Source organism: Salvia splendens, chromosome 12 (assembly GCF_004379255.2).
Source record: "Salvia splendens isolate huo1 chromosome 12, SspV2, whole genome shotgun sequence".
Taxonomy (NCBI): domain Eukaryota; kingdom Viridiplantae; phylum Streptophyta; class Magnoliopsida; order Lamiales; family Lamiaceae; genus Salvia; species Salvia splendens.
The window spans coordinates 25,690,324-25,712,028 of record NC_056043.1 but is presented as its reverse complement, the minus strand read 5'-3'; the positions used below and the strand labels follow the sequence as shown (position 1 = coordinate 25,712,028).

Below are 21,705 nucleotides of genomic sequence, written 5' to 3'. Positions count from 1 at the left end.
CACATTGATTATCATTGAAAATGAAGAAAAGAAAAATTCGTTGTTTTAGTAATTCCTCATGTCTCCACACCCCACTTCTAGTAATCAATTTAAGAGATTAACGTTAATAAGTAAAAAAGAATAAAGAATAAAAAATAAAATAGTACAAATAAAATAAAATAAGATTAGGATTAGGATTATAAAAAAAGTATGGAAAATAAGTTTCCTTAAATCTTTATAGACCCAAGATTATGATTATAAATAAAGTATACTTTGGAGTTTTATATATACCCTATATATATATTTGGCATATAATTCATGAACAATTGAATTTATGTACGTCAATTCTATACACGACAAGAGTCTCCAATTCTGAATGTGTGATGTGATGCCAACAAGATTCCGAAATCAATGTCTTCTGGTAATTAATAACGAGTTGATTTGGTTACAAATTAACTTCAATTATGGCTTTTCCACTCATAAACTCCTCTACTATTGCTTCAATATTCATATTCTCTCTGTTTCTAGATTTTTGAGTGAATGGAGGTAGCCAGAAGAAGAACTAGGAGGCAGTGGGATGATTTCTATCTACAGCTACACGACGAGCGGAAACAACAACAGAAGAAGACTGATAATGCTGTTGAAACTTTGAATGCCGATGGTCAAGGGTTTTTGAGTGAATCGGATGTGAAACAGAATGATGGCGTGAATGTGGATGATGGCGATGTTAATACTAAGAGTGATGATGCGGCGGAGGATTCGGATGAGCCTGCCTCTGAATCTGAGACAATTTCTGTTGACGAAGATGATGACTGTAAAGGAGGTGATGATGAATCATGTGGTGTTGCTGAGAAGAGTAGGAGGAGAAAGAATCTGAGAAAAGAGAGTGATTTTAGGTTGTTACTTCACAATTCCGATTCGGATTGTGACGTATTGACAGAAAATGCCGATGAGAGGTTTTTGAGGTCAAGGAAGAGGAGAAGAATAGTGAATATGGAGAAGGAGAAGGGTAGAGTTAAGATTTTGGGGAAAAAAGGGTCTCATTCTGCAAAACATCTCAACTTGATCAGGATTTTGGTGGACTCCATGAATGCATTCGACGAAAAACAAAATGTGCCTGAAAGTGCCCTTCCGTCGAGGTTCAGATTTGAGGACGAGGTGGTCCTCCCCCCACACAAATCAGAGCATGAAAAGTTCATAGATGAACTCTTTCATGATCTAGAGTTAGGATTGCGACAAATCGATTGCACTAATCCCGTGGTAAGCTGTAATGCCTTTTTCTCCTTCATTGTTTCGATTCGAATAAGTTTCTAATCTTCTTTGGTATCCTTTCTCAGGCTGAGAGTGATGAGCTTAAGACCACTGTGGAGATTGATGGAAGTTGTTGCTACCGAGGGAAGCATCAAGCTATTCTTGATGAACAGATAGGGCTCATTTGCAAAAACTGTGATATTGTGATCATGGACATAAAGCATGTCTTACCACCTTTTGTAAGTGATCTCCACTTCTTGTAGTAGGATGTTTTTCAATCAATTTTGGTAAATGTGAGCTTTCTTTGTGGCTACCAATTGTTTGCAGTTATTTTTCCTATTAGGATTATCTTGTGCAGATGAATCTAGTACAATGGTAGTAATTAGGGAAAGATGGTGCAGTTTGTGTGATAATTCTTAGAGATGGAAGATGTTAGATAGTTAAAAATGATAGATATTTAAGCATGCATGTAGTTGGAGCCGATAAACACTATTTAGTTTGTGTAGATTCCGCATGTCAGCTTGGTTTCCACGGGGCAGTAGTGATGGAAACGTTCTTTATATTGTCATCTCATTGTTGTGGTTTGCTTCATCTCATGTCATCATGTGCATTGTCTTAATACATGCTGCTCTTTCTTTGATGCCATCGTTCTTTACGTTATCATATCATCATCTCATGCAGCACGTACCAACTTGGGAGGGGCGAGACAAGAGGTATTACCGTGATGAGTTTCAAGGCTCCAACTTTAGCAACATTCAATTTGATGGCACTGATTCCAGTATACCCGGTTCAACAAGTTGCATGAAAGGAACAGTATGGGATTTAGTCCCTGGTGTTAAGGAAGATATGTACTCTCATCAGCGAGAGGGCTTCGAGTTCATGTGGAGAAACATAGCAGGAGACACCAAACTTGAGAAACTGAAGCAGACTCTTGCTGATGATGCAAGAGGGTGCATAATCTCACATGCCCCAGGCACTGGAAAGACTCGTCTCACCATAGTGTTCCTGCAGTCATTCCTGAAGCTGTATCCAGCCTGCAGCCCCTTGATCATAGTTCCTAAAGGGATGCTTCTGACATGGGAAGCTGAGTTCAAGAAATGGAACTTCAACGTAGCCTTTCACAATCTAAATAAGAAAGAGCTATCCGGAAAAGAACATACAGTTGCTATTGAGGTTCTTGAGGAAATTGAGAGTGGAGTCTTAAGTCAAGACTGCATTCGCCTGCTTAAATTGTATTCCTGGGAGAGAGGTGGTAGCGTCTTAGGGGTCAGCTACAAACTATTTGAGAAGCTTGCTGGACAAAGAAATGGGAAAAGTTTGCAGCATAAGAAAATCAGGGAGGTGCTTCTTCAAAGGCCGACCCTTTTAGTGCTTGATGAAGGGCATACACCTCGTAATAACAATAGCCTGATATGGAAGGCCTTGACGAAAGTCTCAACACAGCGACGTATCATCTTGTCAGGCACTCCATTCCAAAACAGTTTCATGGAGCTATTCAACACTCTGTGCGTCGTAAATCCAAAGTTTGCAGATCAGGACAACAGCGTACGTGGACCAAGATGGAAGAATTTGGACAACTCATCTGGCATAAATAGGGGCACGATGTTGGGGATGAGGGCTGTGCTCGAACCATACATTCATGTGCACAAGGGAACTGTGCTAGAGGAAAAGCTTCCCGGACTGAGGCACACGCTAGTATTCTTGCATCCAACAAAGTCTCAACAGCTACTGCTAGAAAAAGCTTGCAAAGAGGAGATGTTTAAGATGATTCGGATGGTATCCCTAGTCTCTGTTCATCCTTCAATACGTGCAGTAGTGAAGGAGTACTTCACTAGAAGAGAGGAGATTGCAACGGATATTGATGCTGGGGTGAAGGCATGGTTTCTTCTGAAGCTAGTACGCTTTGCTGATGCACTCGGTGAGAGGGTGCTCATCTTCAGCCAGTTCTTAGACTCTCTTATATTCATCAAAGAGCAGCTTGAGTCCATTTATTCTTGGAATGAAGGAAGAGAAGTGGTTTACATTGATGGACAGGTTGATGAGAAGAAACGCCAAGAATCCATATATCGCTTCAATGATGAAACAAGCGAGGCAAAGGTGCTTCTTGCATCTGAGAGAGCTTGCTCGGAGGGTATAAATCTGACAGGGGCTTCAAGAGTTGTGCTGCTGGATACCATGTGGAATCCTTCAGTGGAAAAGCAAGCAATCTGTAGGGCTTACCGTCTTGGACAGAAGAGAGTGGTGTATGTATATCGCCTATTTACATCTGGAATTGAGGTCGGACAATATAAACAGCAGCATCTGAAAGAGCGCATATCACAGGGATTATTCTCTCTTGGGGAAGAACATAGTGAATATGCAGGAGCAGTTGCAGAGGACAAGGTTTTGGATGCCATGCGCAGTCTTGAAAATTTCGATCAGATATTTGAGAAGATTATTTCCCAACCAAAGGAATCCGACCTCATCAAAACATTCGGAATGGAAGGGCAGAAGTAGAAACGTTTCAAGATGGTATTCATATTTGGCTGCATATAAGCGAGGCTTGTCGTTAAGCATGGAAATGTTTTGGAGAAGTTGATAGGATAGTCTTTCTGTTAGAGATGGTTCAATATATTTGGTATGTAACTGTTTCTTGCTGGATGCTTGTGAGAGTGATCTAACTACCACTACACCTTTCCTTTAGTTCCCAACACAAAGATTTTGCTAGTTGAATATGCTAATTTTTCATACAATTTATACTAGATAATAGTTTAAAGATTTAGTAAATAAATGAATATAAAAATAGATAGAACATGAGAATATAATTTCAAAGATGGTTGTGAGCGTGAATTTCCGTATTAGTGTTTCGTTGGAGGGAGACTTTGCTAGGACAACTGCATTGTCAAGGGCGGTTAGTGACTACTAGAGAGGCGACTAAGAGAGTATGTGTAGGTGATGACATGGCAGATACTGAGACTCGAAGAGAGATTGAAGGAAAGAGACCGGCTAGAGAATGAAGATGACTTTGATGAGAGAGACTCTACCTAATTTAGTAACATCTTACACAATAAACTGGGTGTGAGTCGGGTATTCAAGTATATCTGACACTGATACGAGACAATTATTATTATTTATCATATATCTATTATTTTGCCCATTAGTATTATATTATCATATCTTTACCATATAATTAGTTTCTTATTCACTAAGTTAGTGTATTTAACATTATAAATAGGGACTTTGTTATTCATTTCCATTAATCAATGAAATAAGATAATACGCTGTTTTCCTTTCTTCTACAATTCAAAACCCTAGTTCTTGTCGTTGTTGATCGTCGGGCAAAGATTCCCGCGACTTCACGGAGGAATTGATCCTAGTTCTTGTCGTGTGCTATCGACGGGCAAACGTTCCCGCAACCTCACGGAGGAATTTGTGCGAGGTTAAGGAGTACATCCTTAACAGACACCCGATTGGATTATTCGATACCCAATATATTTTAAGTTCTATTACTTGATCTCGTATCTGATCCTGTAAAATTGAATGTTGGGTATCCAATACTCGGAGGGTATATGGTCAAATAAGAATAAACTCAATATTCGATATCCGTATGCTCACCTACTCTGAATATAAATGTGTAAAGATAACCTACTCATTTATCTCTTTTAGCACTAATTATAGGCATAGTGAAGTAAGGTGCAAAGTATAGAGCGACGATACATTAAACTAGGAAATGGAAATCCATATTCAATATTGACCACCCCTATTTTAATTTCTAAATAGATCTAATAAAAAAAACCTTTTAATTATTTTCATCACTTATTTTATTAATTTTTATAATTGCCACATCAAATTTCATTAAGAAAACAAAATGAAGTAACAGTTATATTTAATAATGTCATACTAGTACTTTTTATTTAAATTTTATACTTTCTAAAAATTTAAGAGAAGGACAAAGAAAATAAAAAAGGATTTGGCATAAAGTGATTGAAAAAATGAAGTGAAAAATATCTGTTCATGTACTTAAATTATAATAAAATAGCAACTCAATATTAAAAGAGAGATAGAAAAAAATATTGCACCCAGTACCCAGCCCTTGGGTATCTCATTTTTATGAATGGACAAAATTGCCCTCTAGCTACAAATTCGCTTTGAGATGTATCTTGCCCAAAAATCAAGATGAACAGTGAAAAAAGACCATTAGCGTGATTAAGGCGATATCTAGTAACCAGTAAATATATTTTTATAATCCAAGAACTATTTAAATGCAAAAACAAATAATCCACGAACTTAAATATATAGTTCACTCTTTTTTTAATCTAGCACACTCAAATTATAATAGGTCCAAGTAAGCAAAAAAAAAAGGTTCAAGTAAGCCACTTCAATTTGTGCTTAAATGATCCGATTTTTTTTTTACTTTTAAAGCTTAAATTAAATGATCCGAAAATTCTCCACTACACGACAATTAATTAGACGACAATTATGCCAACTCAAGATCCGATTCTGATTCAAAAATCTGTATACTTATTGGTGCTCCGATTCATATTCTCTCTGTCTACATATTTACTTCCTTCACATTTCATCTTCCACTCTTCTCTAGGTTTTTTTCTTAAATCAGAGCGACGGAGTTTTGGTAGAAGAAACACGATGGAGGTCACGAGAAGAAGAACTAGAAGGCAGTGGGATATTTTCTGGAAACAAGAACACGCTGACCGGAAACAAAAGCAGAAGACGAATGATGCTGCTGCTGCTTTTCAAACGTTGAATTCCGATGATATGGAGCAGAATCATGGTGTTGAGACGTTGATTGCCGATGATTCGGAGCAGAATCATGGTGTTGAAACGTTGATTACCGATGATACGGAGCAGAATCATGGTGCTGAGACGTTGCGGAATCATGGTTTTGAAACGTTGATTACCGATGATACGGAGCAGAATCATGGTGCTGAGGCGTTGATTACCGATGATATGGAGCAGAATCATGGTGTTGAAACATTGAATACCGCTGCTGAAGAGGTTTTGATTGCATCGGATGTGGAGCAGAATGATGGTGTTGAAGCGTTTGACAAGAATGATGCTATGAATGTGGATGATGACGATGATGTTAACAACAGTGGCGAAGATGATTTGGAAGATTCGGATGTTTCTGTGGAGGATTCAGATGAGCCTGCCTCTAAATCTGAGGAAGGAGGCGAGTCTTCGGTTTCTGAATCATCAGATGATGAGTATGCTGTTGTTGAAAACACTAGGAAGAGAGAGCATCTCAGAAAAGGGAGTCCTACAAAGCCAGTAAATGTTGTTGTTGTTGATGATGATGATGATGATGATAATGATGATCAAAGTGATCAAACCAGTGAAACAAGGTCTCAAGAGCACAAATCGGATTCTGAAGTATTCACCGGAAATTCCAATGAGAAGTCTGTCAGGTTAAGGGAGAAGACAATAATTGTGAATAGGGAGAAGGAGACAGAGGCAGAGATGCTTAAGGAGAAGGATAGAGTTAAGAGGGTAAGCAAGAAAAGGTCTCATTCTGCAAAAGATCTCAACTTCACCAAGATTTTGGAGTCTATCAATGCAGTCAAGGATAAACAATGTAACATCGACGACAAGCCAGTGCCTGTGCCTGAAAATGCTCTTCCATTGAGGTTCAGATTTGAGGATGAGGTGGTGCTCCTCCCACAGAAATCGGAACATGAAAAGTTCATAGATGAACTCTTTCATGATCTAGAATTAGGATTGCGACAAACTGAAATGGTAAGCGTAATGCCTTTTCCCCCTTCAAGTTGTTTCGATTCGAATAAGTTTTTAATCTTCTTTGCTATCCTTTCTCAGGCTGAGAGTGATGAGCTTAAGACCACTGTGGATATGGATGAAAGTTGTTGCCACCAAGGGAAGCATGAAGCTATTCTTGATGAACAGATAGGGCTCATTTGCAAATACTGTGATATTCTGATTATGGGCATAAAACATGTCTTACCATCTTTTGTAAGTGATCTCCACTTCTTGTATTAGGGTGTTTTTTCGTTTCATTTTGTTAAATGTGGGCGTTTCCTTGTGGCTACCTATTAGGGACTATCTTGTGCAGCTAAATCTAATAAAATGTTTGTTTGTGATGATGGTCATAATTAGGGAATTATGGTGCACTTTGTGTGATTATTTTTAGATATGGAAGATGTTTGATGGTTAAAAAATGATAGATTCTGCATTTCAGCTTCGTCTCCATGGGGCAGAGATGGCATCGTCCTTTATATTGTCATCTCGATCGTTGTTGTGGTTTGCTCCACCTCATGTGCACTGTCTTAATACATGCTGCTGCTCTTTCTATGATGCCATGATTTGTTATGTTATCATCATCTTATGTTGCTACGCTGTGCTCCTCGTCTCATGCAGCATGTACCAACTTGGGAGAGGCGAGACAGGAGGTATTACCGTGATGAGTTCCAAAGCTCCTACTTAAGCGAGATTCAATTCGGGGGCCCTGGTTCCAGTACCCCTGGTTCGACAAGTTGCATGAAAGGAACAGTATGGGAATTAATCCCTGGTGTTAAGGAAGACCTTTACCCTCATCAGCAGGAGGGGTTCGAGTTCATGTGGAGAAACATAGCAGGAGACACCAAACTTGAGAAACTGAAGCAGAATCTTGCTGATGATGCAAGAGGGTGCATAATCTCACATGCCCCAGGCACTGGAAAGACTCGTCTCACCATAGTGTTCCTGCAGTCATTTCTGAAGCTGTATCCCGCTTGCAGCCCCTTGATCATAGCTCCTAAAGGGATGCTTCTGACATGGGAAGCCGAGTTCAAGAAATGGAACTCCAACGTTGCGTTTCACAATCTAAATAACAAAGAGCTATCTTGGGAAGAAAAGGCAGTTGCTACTGAGCTTCTTGGGAAAGATGGGAGTGGAGTCTTGCATCAGGACTGCGTTCGCCTTCTGAAATTGTATTCATGGGAGAGAGGAGGTAGCATCTTAGGTGTCAGCTACCAACTGTTTGAGAAGCTTGCAGGAGAAAGAGATGGGAGAAGAACGCAGCATAAGAAAATCGGGGAGTTGCTTCGTGAAAGGCCAGGCCTTTTAGTGCTTGACGAAGGGCATACACCTCGTAATCACAAGAGCCTGATGTGGAAGACCTTGACTAAAGTCTCAACACAGCGACGTATCATCTTGTCAGGCACTCCATTCCAAAACAGCCTCAGGGAGCTATTCAACACTCTTTGCATTGTTGCTCCAAAGTTTGCAAATCAGGACAACAGCATGCGCGGACCAAGATGGAAGAAATTGCTCAGTTCATCCGACATAAGTAGCGGCAGCATGCTGAAATTGAGGGATGTGCTAGAACCATACATTCATGTGTACAAGGGAACCGTGCTAGAGGAAAAGCTTCCCGGACTGATGCACACACTAGTATTCTTGCATCCAACCAAGTCTCAACAGCTACTGCTAGAAAAAGCTTGCAAAGAGGAGATGTTTAAGATGGTTCGGATGGTATCCCTAATCTCCGTTCATCCTTCAATAAACGCAGTAGAAGAGAGGTACTCCATTAGAAGAGAAGAGAATGCAACGAATATTGAGGATGGGGTGAAGGCAAGGTTTCTTCTGAAGCTAGTACACTTTGCTGATGCACTCGGTGAGAGGGTGCTCATCTTCAGCCAGTTCATAGACTCTCTTGTGTTCATCAAAGAGCAGTTTGAGTCCGTTTATTCTTGGAATGAAGGAAGAGAAGTTCTTTACATCGATGGACAGGTTGATGATAAGAAACGCCAAGAATCCATATCATGCTTCAATGATGAAACAAGCGAGGCAAAGGTTCTTCTTGCATCCGAGAGAGCTTGCTCGGAGGGGATAAACCTGACAGGGGCTTCAAGAGTTGTGCTGCTGGATACCGTGTGGAATCCATCAGTGGAGAAGCAAGCAATCAGTAGGGCTTACCGGCTTGGTCAGAAGAGAGTCGTGCATGTATATCGCCTATTTACATCTGGCATTGAGGTCAAACAATATGCACAGCAGAATCTCAAAGAGCGTATATCACGGTGGATGTTCTCTCTTGGCGAAGAACGTAGTGCAACTTCACGAGCCGTCCCAGAGGACAAGGTTTTGGAAGCCATGCGTAATCTCGAAAATTTCAATCAGATATTTGAGAGGATTATTTCCCAACCAAAGGAATCCGACCTCATCAAAACATTCGGACTAGAAGGGAAGAAGTAGAAACGTTTCAAGATGGTTCATGCCACGTTGCTTCGTATTGAAAATGGCTGTTATTAATTTTTTGGCTGCATTTATGCGAGACTTATCATTAACCATGCAAATTTTTTGGTGAATGTGACATGATAGTCTTTCTGTTGGAGATGTGAAGTAGTTAAGCATGGTTCAGTATATTTTGTATGAAGCTGTTTGTTACTTTTGCCATTTATCTGTGTTGATTTAGTCTATATTTGTTGTTGTTGCTTGTGAGAGTGATCTCACTGCTCACTACACCTTTCATTTAGTTCCAAACACAACAGATTTTGCTAGCAGAATTAGCTCTCACTGATTTACTTATACCTTCCACCAATATTTTCAACGAAACTTTTATTGGTACCCTCAAGATTCTTGATTCTTCTGCATGCGTAATGATTCATCACCCATTTCCGCTGTCATTTTCACTTAATATTCATAGAGATTCTTCGTATCTTCTCAGATCTCTTATCTATATTTGATGTGATGCAAAGTTGATATGATTGCTGGGGTTGACAGGGGACTATAATATTGACGAGTTACAAGCAGCCCTACCTCATTATCTAATTTAAGAGAATTAGTAAAATATAGAGAATGATTTTTTTTTAAATGTGACAATTAAAATGGGATATTTCCAAAGAAAAGGTAATTTGAGTGGGACGAGGAATTATTTTTTTTTAGGATTAATGGTTTCTAAACTTACAAACAATTTGGCAGAAATTTGGTAAAAATTTGGTGTTTTCTACCAAATTTTGAACTTGATCACTAATATTAATATCATAGTAAAATTTTCCACAGAGTTCAAATTTTCGCTAAATTAAATTCGATGTGACACATCGAATTATGTAGGTGAACAAACTGGTCTATAAGGCCATCCACGACGCTGCAAAATTTTTTGACCTGTACGTCGACTCGGCCAAAGTGAGCACGGAGCATTGTATATTTGCGCTTCCGGGCCCCTTTCGGCTTAGTCTGGTGGTAGACATCACGGACCTTTTCCCAGAAGCACTTGGCGGCTTGTTGGTTCCTGACGATGGGATCGTACGAGACGGTGAGCCAGGCGGTGTACACCGCCTTAGTTTCTTCGTTGTTGTACGGATGCCGGCCCAGATCCTCCAGTTCCTCCTCCTCCTCGGGTGCCTCAGACGCAGCCCTAGAGCTTCCACCGCCTCGGCCTCCTCTCTGGGTGGGTTCAACGGGGATATCCTTCCGAATCTGAGACAAACCCTGAGAAAGCCGCGAGCCGGGTGGTCGAGCGTAGGCATCCACATCGAAAGTGGGTGGTTGGTACCCACCCGGCGTCGCCGACCCCTGGGTGCCCGGCGTCGACGACCCGGAACCACCAAGTGTGTTGTACATGGTCTCCCAATCGCCGAACGCGTTGAGATCCCACCCATCGGAGCCGCCACCGCCGTAATTCCCGTCGCCGGACATTTTGTGAAGGAGATTGAAATAGAAAATTGGAGAGGAATTGATGTTGATTTAGGAAGAGTAGATGTGTAGTTGTGTGTGAAATGTAATAAATTAGGTGTATTTATAGAATAAGAAAATAAAAATAAAAATAAAAAAATTTAAAAAAGTTTAAAAAACAGTAATATTACCGTTAAATTTTTTTTTAAAATCAATTTTAAAAAAATTAATTATTGCGTCATCTGCTGACGTGTCCCACTCGCGGGCCGGCGAGTGGGAAGCACGCACGAAGCGGGGAGCGCCACGTCGCCCCAGCGCGTGGCGGCACAAGCCGTGCCGCGTTACGTGCCCGTCGGCACCCGGCACGGAATGGGAGCGGAATGGTGCGCCGCAACGCGTTCCGCGGCGAAACGGCACGCGGAACGCCGGCGGCACGCGTTGCGGGTGCTCTAAGAAACGTCGTTGCTTTTAAAAGGTGGACAATAGTATTTTATGCATTACTTGAATTCAAAAATAATTCTCAAATTTCACTGAGATTTCAAATCATGTGAAAAAATTTACTGTACTACATATATTCATGATTTTTGCGTATCAAATTTTGTGTGTTTATTGTAAATGTGAATTAAGTATGTTGTGATTGTAGGAGTTTGTTATCCACAAAAGGTGAGTCAAGACAATTGCGAAAACAAATATTTTGAAGCAAGGTAAGAAAAAGAACAAGTCTGTCACTTGAAAACAACCGAGGAGTTCATACTATTGTTATTGTTTGTCCGAAAATAATAATCATCCAAGGACAGTTGAAACATGAAAAACGAATCACTCAATGTGAACACGTACCAAAACTTGAACTAGAGTAGTTTTTACGCCGCCGAATAAGAGTGGCAGTTTTATACATTCTCAACTCTTGTAACCTCGATCATCCAACGATGAAAGAAACACTTCTTTTATAATTGGCAAAAGCAAAAAAAAAATGAGAAAACTGTGTATCGATTGCTGTTGTTGTTAATAGCATGTGAAAGTGTAAAAAAAGGCATTAGTTCGCTCCATCAAAAGTTCTCCGTCGATGACAACATCGACTTCAGAGAGTGCACTTATTTCTGTAAAACTCGTGTCAAAACAAGCAAATATCACATCAACTGATGGGATCAGGCTGCACGGCTTCCTGGACTATTCCGGTTTGCTCTTTCGTGTGGACTTGGTAAAAGCCGGTGGCAGTGGCAGCGGACGGAACACGTCCTACGTACTTGATGTCATCCACGTTACCTCTGCTCACAGTTTTCATTGTAGTGCCAAGGCGAGGTGCTATGTAGCTGTATGCCCCCATATTCATTGGCTCTTCCTGGCACCAGACAACTTCGGCATCTGAAAGAATCGCAATTGGTCCGATGATTTAGTTAAGATGAGATAATAGGTAACTATTAAACAGGCAAATAACAATAGAATTCAACATGGATGAAAATCATGTTTGAGACATACTTGGATATCTCTTGAGCTCACGTTGGACGAGGTCATATGGGAAGGGGCAAAGCTGCTCCACCCTACAGATTGCGACATCCTTTGCACCAACCTTTTTCCTCTCTTCGTCAAGCTCATAGTATATCTGCAAACAAGGGTAAAATTTCGAATTATGAACGACACACAACAAAATGAAGAAAAAGGGAGACACAAGTAACAGGCATTAATTGACCAGCCAGTGATGAGTAAGACAACAAGGAGTATAACTTTTCACACCTTTCCGGAGCAAAGAACCAAACGTCTAATGCCCTCCTCAAGATCCGAGTGATCACTTTGGTCCTTGATTAGGCGTTTAAATCTGGTTCCTTGCTTGTCAAAACCTGAGTGGCCTTGAACATCATCAAACTCTGACAAATTAGATTTGCAGTCCTTGTGACGTAGCAAGTTCTTTGGCGACATCACAATGAGGGGTTTGCGGAATTCTCTGTGTATCTGAAATCGCAGAGAATATAGAATGAGAGTTCAAAATTTCCCTAATTTTGCATATCTTTAGTCAAATCTGCTTACTTGCCGCCGCAGAACGTGGAAATAGTTTGCAGGTGTAGTCACATTCACCACCTGCCAGTTGCATTCCTGAATCTGTTTCCTGAGGGTTGATTCCATCTCAGGTATGACAAAGGGATGATCATCACTCATCTGCAAAATAACATAAAAAGGATTACATCCCAGGAAAAACAATATACAGGATATATATCTGGAATATTAAGCCTATACTTGATTACCAATGTCAAATACATGAAAGTGATAGCCATGTCATGTCTGAAGTTGACACAGGGGGGACATGACAGATAGAAAAATGGACAAATGTAACATAGCTAACTAATGATACCTCATTTTCATCAATAAGTTTAGGTCCTTGCTACACATTCACTAATGACTTATAGATATTCTCTACTACACATGGAAAGGAACAAACTAAAACAGACAAATGGCCTGCATACATGGTTTTCTGATACAAGCTAAACTCTAATGAAAGAAGCAGCATTATGATGAAGAAAAAGAGCATTACCTGAAGGAAGCGTTCTAATCGAGCACTTGAGTGTTCTGGACCTTGCCCATCATACCCATGAGGTAGAAGGACAACTAATCCTGTTTGACGCAGCCATTTGGCTTCTCCACTGCTCACAAATTGGTCAAACATCACCTGGGCGCCATTGGAAAAATCACCAAACTGGGCTTCCCATAGTACCAGAGAATTTGGATTTTCCATTGAATAGCCTAATTCAAACCCCAAAACTCCAAACTCGGAAAGAGAGCTGGACAAGACCAATTATCACATAACTAGTCAGAAAGGGACTAGAAAATTTTAAAGTTCTGTAAGTAAGTGCCAAGAACAAGGATGTAATCCATCTAAGTAATGCTAGTTCAAAGGTTTAATAATGAAAATCGAAGCATCTAACAAATTTGCGTGGTACAACAGATAAGCTAATTAAATGTCATACATGAGGAATAAATCCATCTTTGCCCTAGCACACACAAAACTTCAAAGAAACTTGTAGGTTGTAACAATATTGCTAATATAGGAATAACAAAGACAACTCTAGGGAAGATAGTGCCAAGAGAACCCAAATGCACTCAGAGCAATCCTAGTCCCAACAAAAATGCAAAACAAAGATTTCATTCTGTAATCTGTATGGTCTTTAAATGCTTGGGATTATTAAACAAGACTACGATTTATTAGAAGTCCACTAAGCACAAAGCTTAAACAGTACAACCAAGAAAATAAAGGTAGCTTTTACTTATATGAACTGATATAGAAAGCAAACGTAATAACTGAAAATACCTGTTGCTCACAGTAAACATCTCTTCATGTTGGTTCATCATAACATGATCTAGAGGGCAGTATTTTTCCCCTGTTTCCTGATCATGAACAACAGAATGCCTATGGCTAAAAGTACCTCGCTCGACATCTTGCCCACTCAACCTAACATGATTTCCCTCTACAAGCAATGTTGCAAATGCAAGGGCTTCACCAACTGCCCAGTCAATGCCCTCTCCTGTCTCAATCATTTTTGCACGATCTTCAAAAATCCTTTTAACTGCTCTATGGGGTTTGAAATTTCCTGGGAGGGTGGTGATAGCCTCACCAACATTCTTCAAAATCTCTGGCTTGACCCTGAAAACAGAAACAGCTTAGTGCCTCATACATCATTTAATAGTGTCAGTGAAGGCAATACCCAGTGTTGCGAATGCGTGAAAGCTGTTCAGGAGACTTGAACCCAGTCCAGTACGCTGAAAGCCAGTCCCTTCTTTGAGGCACATAGTCTTTGCTGGAAATAAATTCTTCATTCAGAATTGATGCGACTTTGTTATTTATCCGATCAACATCTTCTTTTTTAACCTCGCCAGACCCCAGAAGCTTCTTTTGGTAAACCTCAAGTGCTGAAGGGTGATTCCTTATAACCTAAAATCATTCAGAAAATAGAGGCTTTCAAAAGTTACATGAAAAGAAAATATTTAAAGTGAACGTCTGGCACAATAATTGAAGTACCAAACTTTAACCAAAGTGAACTGGTAAAAGAATATCATTGTTAACGTTATATATAAAAATGAAATATATTGAATACCTTGTACATTTTAGGTTGAGTAAAGGATGGCTCATCAATTTCATTGTGCCCAAATCGACGGTAGCATACAATATCAACTACAACATCAGTATGAAATTTCTGACGCCACTCAGCAGCAAGTTCACAGGCATGAACAACGGCTTCCACATCATCACCGTTGACATGAAAAATAGGAGTGCTAAGAGCTTTGGCAACATCCGTGCAGTATTGAGAGGATCTTCCTGATCTTGGGTCAGTAGTGAAAGCCACTTGATTGTTCACTACAATGTGAATGGTCCCACCAGTAGTGTAGTTTGGAAGAGCACTAAGATGCAAGGTCTCGTAGACAACCCCTTGTCCAGCAAAGCTTCCGTCACCATGAATCAAAATACCCATGTTTTTTGTTCTGTCGACATCATCAGAGAAATATTGTTTGGCCCTAGTCTTTCCAACCACAACAGGGTCCACTGCTTCCAAGTGGCTAGGATTTGCAACTAATGACAAGTGAATTCTCTTACCACCCCTTGTCGGGCGATCATAAGAAGTTCCAAGATGATATTTGACATCACCAGTCCCAGTGTATAGTCCAACTTCATCCACAGGCTTTATACCACTACTAAACTCGCTGAAGATCTGCCGCAGAGGTTTTCGAACAACATTACCCAGAACATTTAATCTTCCTCTATGCGACATTCCAATCACAATGCTCTCCACTCCAAGATCTGCTGACCTATCAAACATTTCCTTCATACCAGGAATCAATGTCTCACAACCTTCAAGCCCAAACCTTTTGGCTGCAGTCCACTTGGCAGCCAAAAAGTTCTCAAATTGGGTACTCCAGATGAGCCTGTCAAGGATCACCTCACGTCGCTGTCGATTATATTGAGTAGGCGTCGGAGTCTCAATTTTGTCTCTCAACCAATTACACTTTTCACGATCAGCAATATGCATGTACTCGTAGCCTATACTTCCACAGTAAGCTTGTTCTAGTCTTTTCAATATCGCCCTTAAGGTTTGCACGGGGCGGTTCTCCGACAAAAACCCTGCCATTCTCCATACACCAATGAAGAACTCTCTGTCAAGATCAGCTTCTGTAAAACCATAAAGTGCTGGATCTAGATCATCAGGAATCGATCTCTCTTCCAAACCCAATGGATCTATCTTGGCTTTCAGGTGACCATAAACCTGGTAAGCTCTCACTAGCAACAACAGCCGCATACTCTCTTGAATTGTTTGGCCAGAAAGGCCAGGAGATGTGGCGGCCTGGCCAACAAAGTTTCTGAAAAAATTGTCCCATGATTCATCGACACTATTGGGATCCTGCTCCCACGCTCTCTGTAACTCCTCAAGATAAACACTACTCGTTCCATCTAGAAAGCTGTCACTCAATCTGGAGAGAGGCACAGGGCGAGGAACAGGCGCAGATTGAGCCTTTGATCTGAAAACAGTAGCATGGAAATATCGACTCCGTTCAGGAGCCCCTGCTCGAGCTACATAAGAACCAGTTTGAGATAAAGTCCGTCTAACAGCAAGCTTTGCCACATTAGAGCCTGCCCTAAGCCACGCCATAGCTATCACAAAATCTAGTTAACCACAACCACTACTGCAATATTATGAAGCTATTCCAACCAAATCAAGCGCTATGCACAGTCATTCTATCTCCGAAACATCCTAATTCAACAAAAATGAAAACAACGATCAGTGTACCTCACCACATCATCATTCATTGGCAGAGTACTAATAGATGGCAAGCGTAATTCAACGTAAAGCAATAGATAAACGCGATCGATTCGATCATATATACTTTGCATAAATTTCAAAAAAAACAAGATCATTACACGCAATCGACAGAACAGATCGAGTCATTGCGAAGAAATATTGAAACTAATCGCTAGGAACAGGTGGCGCAGCGATTTCATGCAGCATCGCAATATTCACATTAAAAAATACAAATAAATACTTTTTCAAAATAATAGCAATAACGTGTCTGGTATAGATTTAATACCTGAGTAGAAGATGAGAAAAATGCTCCGGCGAAGACTAAACCCTAATCTGCTGCGATTGCCTGTTTCTAAAGCAGCTCTTCATTTTCTCCAAATCCATCTCCATTTTATAGCATTTGTCCTTCAGTTTCGGCGCATTTTCTTAATTCGAAGTCAAATGCGAATATTATATTATAAATTGTACTACTAGGTCTAAATATAACGTGTCAGCTTAGAATTTTCTAAATAAAATTTAGATATTTCATTGTGATTTTTAATATTGCAAGAAATACTACTAGTAATACTAATAATAATTTAGTAGAGTAAATTCGACCTTTTAACTCAAATGAATGCGTTCGAATCTTATTTATTAATTATTATTACGTCGACTAACTCAAAACAAATGTTGGAGGGAGGCAATGTTTGCAGGGAAAATTCCTCAGCCCTAGATCAAAGTTCTAATTGGATTTGGAATTCAAAATTATTTGTCCGAAAATGGTCAAATTGCTTTTTACCCCAATTATTGTTTGCGTATTAATTTTTTTATTCAATACCTATTTCTGTGTTACATAAACTTGTGCATTTTTTTTATAACTTTTAAAATATAATCATATTTGTAAACAAACTTTCCAAAAAAAAATATTTCCTCCATCTACAATCATTAGTTTTATTTTTCTATTTTGATTTGTTCATAAATATTACTCTCTATTGAGTTTAATCATATTACCTTAATCATTTTTTCTTTCTATATCTCACTTTACTTTATTAATTTTGCATAAGATTTACGTAATCTACTACCAAGAATATTGCCCGTATTAAAGAAAGGAAATTTGTAATTAACTATAATTGATGATCAACCAACGCTATCTACTATATACATCATGCATACACTATGATTTCACATCATTGTAAATCTACTACTATTGGTGAATGGATACTTTTTAAATCTACTATTTTAAATTTTAAATTGTAAATTGTGCTCTCCATGCCAAAAAAAACCACTGTATTGTGAATGGATACTTTTAAAATCTACTATAAATTGCAAATTGTGCTCTCTATGCCAAAAAACACTGTAAATGGTGAATGGATACTTTTTAAATCTACTACTATTATAAACTAAACATAATTTAAAAAACAACTGTGTAAGTAAAAAAAAATGCATGATCAGACAACGTTAACTGCAAATACAATTCGAACAATGTGCGATCCATCAAACCACGAGACATGTCCGAAATTGTAGCCCTTGGCCGCTCGCCTCCCATCGAAGAAAACCTTGAACGCCGCCGTCTCCGCGCCCTGCCGGAACACCATCTTGCTCGGCCCCACCTTCACCACCAGCCCGGCTGGCGCGTCCACCGACGCCACGTACGTCGCGTTGCTCTCCGACCCCACGTTGGTCGCCACTCTTTTGACCTTCCTTGGCCCGTCTCGGCGGCTGAGGTTGCCGATGGAGATGGTCGGGTAGTTGAGGCTCGAGATCAGCTCCTCCGCGGCCCCTCCAGCCGGGCAGCTGAAGTTGCCCGTCCCGCTCAACGACCGTATCGTCCGCTGCTTGTATCCCTTGTAGCAGAGGAAGTAGAGGTGATCGGTGGTGCTCGTCTCGATTACTAGTCCGGGGTCTAGAGCTTTGATCGGCCTTATCTCCCCTGCTCCCACTTGGTGCGGATTTGCAGGAGAGTCTGAGGTGTTTGACACTGTTTTTCCAATGTTGTTTGAGGTTGATGCTGCAAAATAGTAATACAAAATATCATCTTCTTGTCCTAAATTGTTATTACTAATGAGAAAAATTAATGATCACCTGTTGTGATCAATGAGGACTTGATGGCGGAGAAGCTCCAGTGGGGGTGTAAGGATTTGATGAAGGCCATGGCGCCCGTGACGTGGGGGCAGGCCATTGAGGTGCCGGACTTGATGGCGAATGCAGAGGGTTTCTTCCCCGGTGCACCGTAGTTTGCTTCTATTTTTGGCACTGTTGCTGCAAGAATCGCCACACCAGGTGCCATGATGTCTGGCTGAAACCAACCACCAATTTTATCTTACACTTTGAATTATTATGTTTAAGTACTCAATCCTTAAATAAACATACCTTGAGGATGTTCTCGGTGAGCCCCCCGGGCCCCCTCGAAGAGAAGGATGCAACAACTGGAGCTGGCCTCAGCCCCTTCATCTCTGTAGCTGTAAGTATAGTTGCACTAGGATTCCTGTGTGGGAGAATTTTTTTATTAGATTTGTTTTTTCAAGCAAAATAGGGAAGTAGCTAGGCTTACTTAGTGGAGTTGATGTAGTGGAGGATTTGAGAGCCTAATGTTGCTCCAGTTTCTGCAAAAGGAAATGTGCCTGCATCAAAAGGGGAAGTTTCCTCTTGATCTCCATCTATTATGATCACCCCTTTTGCTTTGGCATCTTCCACTACTAGCTTCTTTATCCTCCTTGAAACGTTGGCCTCGTCGTTCATGCACACGACGATCTTCCTAGCTACCTTGGTGTAATCAAGAGAGCCCGGTATGCAGTTCCTAGCATCGGATGCTGAGATGACTCAGGCCATATACCTAAACACAACTCAGTCAAATATCTTAAAATGGGATTGATTGAATCATTGAATTAATTCTTGGAAATTATTTTGGGATTTGCATAAGGGAGCAATGCATATACCTGTGTCTATGATTCCAATGATAACATCAACTGACTTTTGCTCACAAGGGAAACTTGATCTAGAATCCGAATCTGCAGCTTCAAGAAAATCCCAGGAACGCGTCGTGTGGAGTCTCAGAACCGGATCAGGGAAGACCGACACGACCTCATCGCAACCTGCTTTTCGTACAAGCAATCAAACAATGAGAGATTTCCAACCAGATTCAATTCTATAGTAGAAACAAGATCACACCAGATAAAACAGATGCTTCAGTCTCTGTAAGCATAGCAGAGAATCCCTTCAAAGCATGATTGTAGGAGTTCAACAAGAATCTTCTTTCACCCTCTTCACTGTCAATTGTCAACCAACACGTATTAGAGAGAGAGAGGCTTTACTTGATAAAACAATACAATTAGTTAGCACCACAACTCACCTCGGGAACAAGGATGACAGCAGCTGTAGATGGGACGAGTCATCATCGCTTGCACTTGAACTCGAAGAACTCCCCATGTAAACAATGTAAGGCTGCAAAATGCAAAATATCTATCATAATTCCATAAACTATAAACTCGCCACGCCTCAAACAATGGTTAAGCACTTGCCTGAACGCTTGGTTTTGACGCCATACAACAGATAACAACGAAGGAGAATTGTATGTAGAAGAGCTGCAACACAGAAGCCATGGTGTTTTGTGCCTGCTCACAAATGCAAGCCATATATATTCATCTAATATATAACATTTCACACACACACTCATAGCTGAAACAAGCATACATCTATACCTTTTTTGTCTAAAACAAGACATCTGTTAAAAAAAACATGTTTCAAGCAAATAAATATAGAATAAAAACATTGACACTATCTAACTGCAATTCCTTGCTTTCAGGACAAGATATATAGGATTATGGCATTATTGTTTCATCTCCTAATTTAATGGTTAGTTAACATCAATAGATATAATTAAGCACCAAAACGGCACAAGGTTGGTTAAATAAAGAAAAAGAGGAAAATATTATTTAAAACCATGCAGTAGATTCTGAAGCTGTATTGGGGATTGCTTCATCTAGAGGCATCTTGATTACTTATTGCAATTTACTCTACACATAACCACTTTGGGCCTACATGTCAAACTTTTTTTCTTATACACATCTTTTAAAAAAATGTAAAACTATATTATCAAAAAGTCGCCCATAGTTGCAAAAAGTTTATCTAATGATTATTGTAATCATACATCAATAATTTTCATTCCTTTTGCTACCAAAAAATGGTTGGTGGTTATAATGTCATTGTTGGTCGAAGCATATAATCCTCAAAGCCATGTGGAATTATATTCTTTATATTATATATTGGAGAAAATAATAGTATAGGGGCATCTTGAGCTTTATTCTTGTTTTTTTTATTTCCAAACTTTTTTCTCCTCTTATCCCTTGTATATACATTGCGTGTTTTGATTGATGATGACAGCCTTGATAACACGTTTCTCAAAGTTGCTTTGAATTTATTTTTGTTCCGTTTCTCACTCTCATTCACAGTAACAATCCCTCTTCGCCTATAAATATAAAATTCCCTTTACATGAAATTGTAAATTTTTGCTTCAAAATGAAAAATATATTCCTAATTACAGTAGGAGATTGATACAATATAATTTGGTGCATTTACTTTTATATTTAGATTGATTGATTGTTGAGACTAGTGGCGGATTCAGAATTAGGATGCGATACAAAGGAATTACCGGCATTGCGTCGGAGCAGTCAGTGTCATGTTGCCGTAGAGTCTTCTTATCAACCGATTATTATCTTAATCGTAAATATTACGCATCAAATATGTAACAGATTATTTTAAAAATTAAACCTTAATGACCACTATTTTTGAAGCACATCACCAGATAATCTTTACTCAAGTGAATTCTACCATCAAGAGCTTATTATTCAAAATTAAAATTGGATAAGTATAGAGTACTTTATTTTATTAATGCAAATTTTAAATAGATGACCAATAACTAATCAAAATTGTTTTTTCAATTAATCGAAACTTTGGCTTGAAATATAATCAAAATGAAACCCAACTCTTATGTTACGATTGCTAGTATAACACCTGTGCGATGCACAAACTTTTTATATTCATATTTTTGCAGGTTGTAATTTATGTTTGATACTAGTAATAATTTGAATTAATAAGACAAGCATAAAAAAATAAAATA

At 39.6% G+C, this 21,705-nt stretch overlaps 4 protein-coding genes across 4 annotated transcripts; 2 read left to right on the top strand and 2 right to left on the bottom strand.

The window, feature by feature from the left end:
* The first annotated feature begins 299 nt into the window (after positions 1-299).
* Positions 300-3,912, top strand: LOC121758201 (SNF2 domain-containing protein CLASSY 3-like). The gene is made up of 4 exons (XM_042153622.1): positions 300-400; positions 508-1,239; positions 1,317-1,469; positions 1,912-3,912. Exons 2-4 carry the CDS (start codon positions 520-522, stop codon positions 3,724-3,726), a joined length of 2,688 nt encoding a protein of 895 aa, XP_042009556.1. The 5' UTR covers positions 300-400; positions 508-519; the 3' UTR covers positions 3,727-3,912.
* A 1,861-nt stretch (positions 3,913-5,773) lies between these two features.
* Positions 5,774-9,637, top strand: LOC121758044 (SNF2 domain-containing protein CLASSY 3-like). Its single transcript, XM_042153479.1, has 3 exons — positions 5,774-6,960; positions 7,039-7,191; positions 7,597-9,637. Exons 1-3 carry the CDS (start codon positions 5,854-5,856, stop codon positions 9,409-9,411), a joined length of 3,075 nt encoding a protein of 1,024 aa, XP_042009413.1. The 5' UTR covers positions 5,774-5,853; the 3' UTR covers positions 9,412-9,637.
* A 1,998-nt stretch (positions 9,638-11,635) lies between these two features.
* On the bottom strand, positions 11,636-17,034 carry LOC121759195 (2-oxoglutarate dehydrogenase, mitochondrial-like). The gene is made up of 9 exons (XM_042154695.1): positions 16,897-17,034; positions 14,913-16,562; positions 14,523-14,749; positions 14,129-14,461; positions 13,355-13,601; positions 12,853-12,981; positions 12,562-12,777; positions 12,307-12,430; positions 11,636-12,192 (listed from the first exon to the last, which is right to left on the bottom strand). Exons 2-9 carry the CDS (start codon positions 16,458-16,460, stop codon positions 11,963-11,965), a joined length of 3,054 nt encoding a protein of 1,017 aa, XP_042010629.1. The 5' UTR covers positions 16,461-16,562; positions 16,897-17,034; the 3' UTR covers positions 11,636-11,962.
* An 825-nt stretch (positions 17,035-17,859) lies between these two features.
* On the bottom strand, positions 17,860-20,539 carry LOC121757782 (subtilisin-like protease SBT5.1). Its single transcript, XM_042153270.1, has 8 exons — positions 20,108-20,539; positions 19,939-20,030; positions 19,758-19,855; positions 19,526-19,681; positions 19,141-19,408; positions 18,960-19,074; positions 18,672-18,885; positions 17,860-18,597 (listed from the first exon to the last, which is right to left on the bottom strand). The coding sequence occupies exons 1-8, from the start codon at positions 20,219-20,221 to the stop codon at positions 18,038-18,040; spliced, it is 1,617 nt and encodes a 538-aa protein (XP_042009204.1). The 5' UTR covers positions 20,222-20,539; the 3' UTR covers positions 17,860-18,037.
* Between the last annotated feature and the right edge of the window lie 1,166 nt (positions 20,540-21,705).

What these genes read in the sequence shown, in the direction of transcription:
- LOC121758201 (XM_042153622.1), top strand. Translation starts at nt 520, where the DNA reads ATGGAGGTAGCCAGAAGAAGAACTAGGAGGCAGTGGGATGATTTCTAT. An exon ending in TCGATTGCACTAATCCCGTG is followed by an intron (nt 1,240 to 1,316) that starts GTAAGCTGTAAT and finishes ATCCTTTCTCAG; the next exon opens with GCTGAGAGTGATGAGCTTAA. An exon ending in AGCATGTCTTACCACCTTTT is followed by an intron (nt 1,470 to 1,911) that starts GTAAGTGATCTC and finishes CATCTCATGCAG; the next exon opens with CACGTACCAACTTGGGAGGG.
- LOC121758044 (XM_042153479.1), top strand. Translation starts at nt 5,854, where the DNA reads ATGGAGGTCACGAGAAGAAGAACTAGAAGGCAGTGGGATATTTTCTGG. An exon ending in GATTGCGACAAACTGAAATG is followed by an intron (nt 6,961 to 7,038) that starts GTAAGCGTAATG and finishes ATCCTTTCTCAG; the next exon opens with GCTGAGAGTGATGAGCTTAA. An exon ending in AACATGTCTTACCATCTTTT is followed by an intron (nt 7,192 to 7,596) that starts GTAAGTGATCTC and finishes CGTCTCATGCAG; the next exon opens with CATGTACCAACTTGGGAGAG.
- LOC121759195 (XM_042154695.1), bottom strand. Translation starts at nt 16,460, where the DNA reads ATGGCGTGGCTTAGGGCAGGCTCTAATGTGGCAAAGCTTGCTGTTAGA. An exon ending in ATGTTTACTGTGAGCAACAG is followed by an intron (nt 13,602 to 14,128) that starts GTATTTTCAGTT and finishes GGTCTTGTCCAG; the next exon opens with CTCTCTTTCCGAGTTTGGAG. An exon ending in TGGTTCTTTGCTCCGGAAAG is followed by an intron (nt 12,431 to 12,561) that starts GTGTGAAAAGTT and finishes CCTTGTTTGCAG; the next exon opens with ATATACTATGAGCTTGACGA.
- LOC121757782 (XM_042153270.1), bottom strand. Translation starts at nt 20,221, where the DNA reads ATGGCTTGCATTTGTGAGCAGGCACAAAACACCATGGCTTCTGTGTTG. An exon ending in CGTCAAAACCAAGCGTTCAG is followed by an intron (nt 20,031 to 20,107) that starts GCAAGTGCTTAA and finishes TGCATTTTGCAG; the next exon opens with CCTTACATTGTTTACATGGG. An exon ending in CATTGGAATCATAGACACAG is followed by an intron (nt 19,409 to 19,525) that starts GTATATGCATTG and finishes ATATGGCCTGAG; the next exon opens with TCATCTCAGCATCCGATGCT.